The sequence below is a fragment of the Varroa jacobsoni genome, unplaced genomic scaffold, assembly GCF_002532875.2.
Source record: "Varroa jacobsoni isolate VJ856 unplaced genomic scaffold, vjacob_1.0 scaffold_812, whole genome shotgun sequence".
Classification (NCBI taxonomy): Eukaryota; Metazoa; Arthropoda; class Arachnida; order Mesostigmata; family Varroidae; genus Varroa; species Varroa jacobsoni.
The window spans coordinates 128,283-135,376 of NW_019213714.1; the positions used below are offsets into that span (position 1 = coordinate 128,283).

The following is a 7,094-nucleotide window of genomic DNA, read 5'->3' on the forward strand; positions in this document are numbered from 1 at the left end:
AATGAATATGGATAATAAATCGAAATCTCCAGGAAGTTGAAGCCCAACAAACTCTAATATACTTGTACGATATTACTATTGGGAACGTTTGGCGATGGTGTGTTTTATCAAATGATGATAAATTTAAGTTATATAGACGCTTTAGGCGCCTCTCGTCTGCTACAATAAACCCGCGTTTATTTTCCTAGCAGATTTTATGATTATCGTCTGCTTCAACGCATTAATGAAGACCTCTGCATTTTGTTTATTGTTGACGGTTGACGATGATTACGCGCCGGCCCCGGGCAGTAGACTTGTTAGATCCGAAGTACATTTTCGCTTGGCTTTTGACATGAAAAAACCCTATAACGCAATATAAACGTTTCCTATTCTCATATGCACTAGGTACACTTGTTGTGCTTTTATCTTAAACCTTTAAGTGGCGGCGCACCCAGTGTTGTTGCATCATCATGATGTTGGAACAAAAAAAGGTTTTTAATTGAATATCTAGTGCAATCATGGGGAACGCATCACTGGCTGTGGTGCGACAGAAAATATTGACTACCGTTATTATAGTTGAAGTCCTCTTTTCGATTTCTGGCAATAGGACTTTTTGGTGTAAATATTCTCCGTGAGTTAGCGTAAACAGGCATTTTACATGCTTTTCTTTTTCGTGCTATTACCTATTTAGGACAGTTGAAACTATGAACTTATTGAACTACCTGCCACGCGAGAATACTCGGCACCTCAAACAGCCTTAAAGCAACTTTGTGTTTGCTTGATGCAGGAAAAGCCTTTCTAGATTCTTAGAAATAGAATAACGCTCTCTTCATCTTTACTAGACATCAGTTATTTCGTATGTAAGAATAGACATTCTATACACATATTATATTATTTAGTACACTTTCTCTATATACATATTCGTAGTACACCAGACCTCTAATACTATTTCGTGAATTTGAGCCCCCTAAGTTTCAGCGACTTTTATTCTCGTTCGAATAATTCGAATATTTACTATTACAGATGATTAATCCAGCTATGCAGAACTGCAGTGCCATTTGGGTCACCTGGTTTCTTTTAGCTTTGTCACAATTACCAACCGTTCTTACGTCAAGCACGACACAGCCTACACCCGATCCTTCTGGCTATGTAGCATTCTGCCCATGTATGGGTCGCTTTGGAAACCAGGCAGATCAGTTTCTTGGCTCTTTATCATTCGCGAAGGCTCTTAATCGAACTCTTTTATTGCCGCCATGGGTTGAATACCGCACCGGAGAGCTACGTTCCATCCAAGTTCCATTCAAAACTTATTTCAAGGTACCAATGTAGCTCAGTTAGGTATGATTGTACTTCATTTTATATGCACTTATAATATTTTATTTGTTATAATATTAAAAACTCACAATTTAAGACGAATGAGACACGTGTGGTGATCGCATATTTCCAAAATATCTAACTGCAATATAGGATTGTAGATATTTTCACAGTTACCAATTATTTATTTCTCTCTGCGCAGGTTGAAGCTTTGGAGGCATTCCATCGAGTCTTGCCTATCGAAACTTTCATGGAATTTCTAGCAGCTGACTTGTGGCCTCCAGCTAATCGTATTTCTTTTTGTTACCGTTCACGAAACAATAACGGCGACTGTGCTGCTAAACAGGGAAACCCATTTGGCCCCTTTTGGGATTCACTTGGGGTTGACTTTGTAGCCTCAGAAACATATGGACCACTGCATTACGATATCTCTAACCACGATGTTATCGCCCAGTGGCAAGAGAGGTAGAATACCACATAACACCATATTAATAATTATGTCCTTTATATTTGCACTCAACAATTATCTATAAACGTATCTTCTTTTTAGCAAGAGCAAGTGTATGCCGATTCTAAAGTAAGAAAAAAGAGCAAAAAGTTTACATTACAAACGTTATGAAAAGCTTAAAAAGCAAGCAAAAACCTATCTGGCTTAAACAGATTTTTTGGTATAACAAAGAACAAGGACAAGCGCATCATTCTGATTGATACCTCTTTTGACGGCATCAGTATAAAACTTCGCTGTGTACTCAGTAAAATAAAGCAATTAGATTTAGCCTCAAACCCATAAGGTAAGGCTCACTAGTTTAACAAGCAATGCCTAAAAGTAAGCTTATTATAATTGTCATAAAGGTGTCTTAGTTCTTTCCATATAGTGGTTTGGATTCTTTATTTTTATTTTTTCTACTGTTTCAGATATCCCCCTACTCAGTATCGAGTCCTTGCATTTACTGGGGCACCTGCAGCATTTCCCGTACAGGAGCACAACCGTCATTTACAGGGCTACCTCGAATTTGCAGACAATATTGTGGAAGAAGCGAACAATTTCATTTACTACATTCGTGAAAATTACGCAGGTGCTCAATTGAGTTTTTTTACCCGTAATACGCCTTTGTGGTAACTATTAGCCTAAATACTCGCAATAATTCGCTGAAAGAGAGACATTAACATCTCTATATACTTGAAGGCGCAAGACGAGAAGTTGGAACAGAAATTCATGTGTATCTTTTAGGAGTTTTTAGGATTTTCTTGTGCAAAGGAAATTATTGGCGAATCATTGACATTTTGCATCACTAACAGTTAACGGCACCTTAAGGAGTTAGCAGCTATGTTTTTTTTTATAATCAAGTCCTTATGGCTTAACTTGTTTGTTAAGAGAAAGGTGGTATCCTTAAAATATGTTGATAACAAATAATTTATATTTTGCTCCTTTGCTTCTTCTTTCAAATATTTTAGTTTACAACGGGTATCGGTTAATACAACCTTTGTGACATCTAGTCTACTCATTTGCTGGTTGATTGATTTATCTGTTGATTGTGTTACGATATTCTCATTCGCTGAAATACTCTGAGAGTGCAATATTAAACCGATATTGGCGCTTATAATAGCTCAATATGAATTAAACCTTTAGTAATATCTATATGTAGCACTGAGAATTCTTTGAGGCTATTTAACTGCTCAGTGGGTTTTATTTTTAGTTATTGTTCCGCAGGTGGTACCGATTAAATATGTTCTGTTTATCTAAATAGTCAAGTGAAATAACAGGTCAAGATCGTTATTGAAGGATACCACTGGTATAAGAATCTAACGAAGTGTTTCGAGTTGACTATGCGTATTTCTGTAGTTTAGAGCTATCCATTATAATTTAATAACAATATAGTTTAACTTAGGCTAGACTGTATTAAATGGCTTAAAGGTCCGTTTGTGGGAATTCATTTGCGCAATGGAGCAGACTGGCGTAACGCATGTGACCTGATTAAGGACGCGCCACTACTGTTTGCTGGTCCCCAGTGTTTTGGTTACAGAGGGGAAATCTTTAATCCACCACTGGACGACAGAAGAAAAATGTGTTTACCAAGCAAGCAGGACGTAGTCTTTCAGGTAAAACACTGAATGTAGTTCAACATGATAGTGATGATGGCGATTATATTATCAAAAGAACATATAATAATCTATTTTGCAAACTTGACAGATGTTATGTCGATGCGGTTATAAATTTTCATATGAAAACAATCATCCTTTAAAGACATTCAAGTTCTATGATATCCTAGATTTCCTCCGTAAGGTGCCTATGTTGACTCCATATATATGCAGAGAACGGCACTTGAATTGAAAAAACTTTGAAAGGCTATTTGTCGTAACAGGTATACGTCCATCCGCCGTTCTTGGCGTAATACTAAAATAAAGCCTCTTCTTTATAGAACAAAATGGAGAACTCGCTACCGCAAAGAACAATACGCCGTTTTGCAATTTAAGTGTAAATGAGCTATTACCCAATCTTTTCGCACGGGACGAACCTCTTACCATGATTAGAAACTTAATTTCCTACCCGAAATCGACGGTCTATATTATTGTCACCTTTTATGCGGCTTCCTAAAAACCCGAGGAAAATTTCCGCGAAGCAAACCAGAAAACCCTACATAGATTTTAAATTTCAAGGGCTTAAAAACTAGTTTTGATAAGGAAATTATAGGCTGTTTTAGAGAGGAAAATATTAGCTATTAATGAGCTACTCTAGATGATCTACAGCCATTTTTCTTTTTGAAATTTTTTGCGGCTTTTCGCACCTTTCAACTGTTGTAAGCCTTTGCATATTTGGGGATCGGCTTACTATCAGCCCAATGTTAAATTCCGCTGGAATTTTTTATATGTAGCGTATCTCGCCGACGAGTTAAAACCGATCAGTGTCGCTTGACACAGGGTTACTACCAAAAGTTATCCGGATTAACAAAGGAAATGATTAGTGAGTAGTTCAGAAAACTATAATCGGATTGAAGACCGTCTGGAATGCCACCTCTTGCACATATAAAAAAAAACTTAGTTGACATATTTCTTGTCTGTTAGAAGCAAAGCATGAGAAAAGATCTCAGTTTAGGTGTCCTATTTGAATATACATATCTCTTAAGAGTAAATGTGTTCACACAACATGTCCGTTTTTTTGCAAAAAGCAGCAGTTATAACAAAAACAGTAGGCAAATATAAAGCCATATTTTTTTATTGACTTGAATGGTGTTCTATTAATTTTTGAGCATACATATTATTATTTACGAACGGAAGAAACTTTTTGATAATTAGTTGGGTTATCATTAGGATTAGGAAAAGCATGACTCATTCTACGCGGAAAATAAGACACGAAAGTAAGATGTGTATCGTCAAAGATCCTTTTAGATATATAGTTAGCCGTAATCTCAAGATGAATTGATGTGCCGTTAGTATGGATAAAATATGAATGAAATATGCACATCTTTAATTTTACCTTGTGATACAGGTGGAGGAAGCCGTTCGTAAATTAGGAGCTCGGTGGGTGTTTGTAGCATCAGACCACGATCATTTGTTACCTGAACTCAAATTTGTTTTGCAAAAAGATAACATCATGGTTGCTCGTCTACCACGGAATCGACCTTTGGTAGACCTAGCCATCCTTTCGCGTGCAAACATTTTTATTGGAAACTGTTTCTCATCATTTTCGGCTTTCGTAAAAAGACATCGCGACATCGAAAGCCTACCTACTTTGTTCTGGGGACTAGGAATCGAAGGCTCACGAACAAATGAATCGGTTGGGAGACGAGACGAACTTTAATATCGCGAACATCGATAAGGGACCAAATCATTCGGAGATTACATGCCCAATGGAGGATTTTTTTGTTAAAAAAATGAGATGAATCAGTCTACTTGTGGTACACACTTTTTCGTGTTGTGTAGTACATATCGGTAAAAATTTCTATTCATTTTCTATAATGTGGAAAATATGCAAATATAGCGTTTACAAATGAGGCTAGGGTTAAATCAAAGCCGATTTAATACACGAAAAGTCAGATGTACAAAGACTTTGTACATATGCAGACATTTTATTACTTATGCTTAGATTGTTGAGGGAATTCTGAATTTTTATTGTATTATGTATTATGAAACCCACCACACGTGACCATCTATAAAGCCAATTATTAGAGCGCTAGTGCTTTATCAGACCAAGAACCTTTGGCCCAGTTTAACTGTCTCTTGATATTATTACAACTAATGTGAATTAGAAAGTTCATGTTAATCGTAAGGTGTCTAAAACCAATTCACGCAAGGACACGCCTTCCACGCTTGTGGAGTTTCTTTTTTTAAGAATAAGTCAATTCTTTAGATTTCTTAAATAACGGCATATAATTTGGTTATCTATGGTGGTAAATTTCTCTTATTAGTGTCCATTTCTACCTATAGTGATATAGTAACGAAAGTACTATGCACTTTGAACTGAGAAGCTTCTAAGTTTTCTGTAAAACTCCATTTGCTTACTGTGTTTAGTCATAATTACAAGTACTACTATACACTATTATTACAAAGGAAATAATATTACTAACTAATATTATATTATCATAATATGTACATATGTTCTTGATCGTAAATTGTGCCAAACATACAATAAATGTATAACAGGTCAATGTCGACAGCTAAAATGACAAGTGCCTCATGGTCAGAAAAACCATTTTCTTAGAAAGTACTTTTGTATTTGCTGCTCAGGTTGTTCGCTGATATGCTGATATTTAGATTATCTGTGTTAAAATGTACAATTAGGTTCATATTAGGCAGAAATGTAATAATTCACATATGTATCATTGGCGACACTTTGAGCAGCGCCCCTTACCGTTGGTCGGTACAAATGTAATGTTTTATTGCTGTACTAGAAACATATATACACTACGAGAGAGAATACGATGATTTAAAGGTTTCTCTTCTTGCACAAGCTTCGCTTTAAAGTATCTCACAACTTTCGACTCGTGACTTTCTCTGGACATTAGTACGGAAGTTGCTAGCTGCGCTCTCTGTTAGTAATAATTTTCGAACTCATTCGAATGAGAAGCTTATTATTAGTAAACGACTGATAACAAGCATTCAAAGTTATACCCCTGAGTACCTAAGAAAAATATTTATCGATAATTGCATTAGATTACTACGGGTTTTATTGTGTATGCGGTAATGTTTATTACATGAAGATTGTAGAGATTTGCAGGACTTGATATGCGTGCTTCCCATCGTCTTATGGACTTAGTACAAATTAACAGAAAAAAATTAACTTGAAAAAAATACAAGCATCTGTATAACACCGTATTGCGTCTACGTAGCAGAATATTTGATGACAAGGGTGTTCCCAACAAGGTCCAACAGACAAACTAATAGCGTATAGAAATTGTGCTACCATAGGTAGACTTCTTTTTTCTAGGCTCAGTTGATTGGATTTAGAAAGAACCACGTAAAATTACCCAAATATGTGTTTACTAAAGGATTGTTCCCATTGTGGATTGCGTAGGTTAGATGTAGAAAAGGATCTACAAAAATTGAAATATTCTGCATCCATGTAATGAATGGCTTTTTGAAATTATGATTTTTGTTTATTTTTCACTAACTACACTAATGATCCCTAAATGCTTATCGTGCTAGGGCACGTCAAACCCATCCTGAAAATTTTGCGCATCAAAAGAGCTAGCTTAGCTTCTGTATTGCCCTCTGTTAAACATACGCATTTACGATAATTACAGTATGTTCATTCAAAGCGTTGTGTCTACGTTTAATACACTTAATAAAATTTTGCTACAAAA

At 36.0% G+C, this 7,094-nt stretch overlaps 1 protein-coding gene across 5 annotated transcripts; it reads left to right on the top strand.

Annotated features, from left to right (window-relative positions):
* The first annotated feature begins 237 nt into the window (after positions 1 to 237).
* On the top strand, positions 238 to 5,954 carry O-fut1 (O-fucosyltransferase 1). Of its 5 annotated transcripts, none has more exons than XM_022839570.2 (6): positions 238 to 295; positions 1,003 to 1,296; positions 1,496 to 1,758; positions 2,209 to 2,369; positions 3,209 to 3,393; positions 4,781 to 5,954. In XM_022839570.2, exons 2-6 carry the CDS (start codon positions 1,003 to 1,005, stop codon positions 5,090 to 5,092), a joined length of 1,215 nt encoding a protein of 404 aa, XP_022695305.1. In that variant the 5' UTR covers positions 238 to 295; the 3' UTR covers positions 5,093 to 5,954. The 5 variants fall into 5 exon arrangements, with proteins under 5 accessions (XP_022695305.1, XP_022695304.1, XP_022695302.1 ...); XM_022839569.2 differs by having other exon boundaries at positions 253 to 307; XM_022839567.2 differs by having other exon boundaries at positions 256 to 470.
* The last annotated feature ends 1,140 nt before the right edge of the window (positions 5,955 to 7,094 follow it).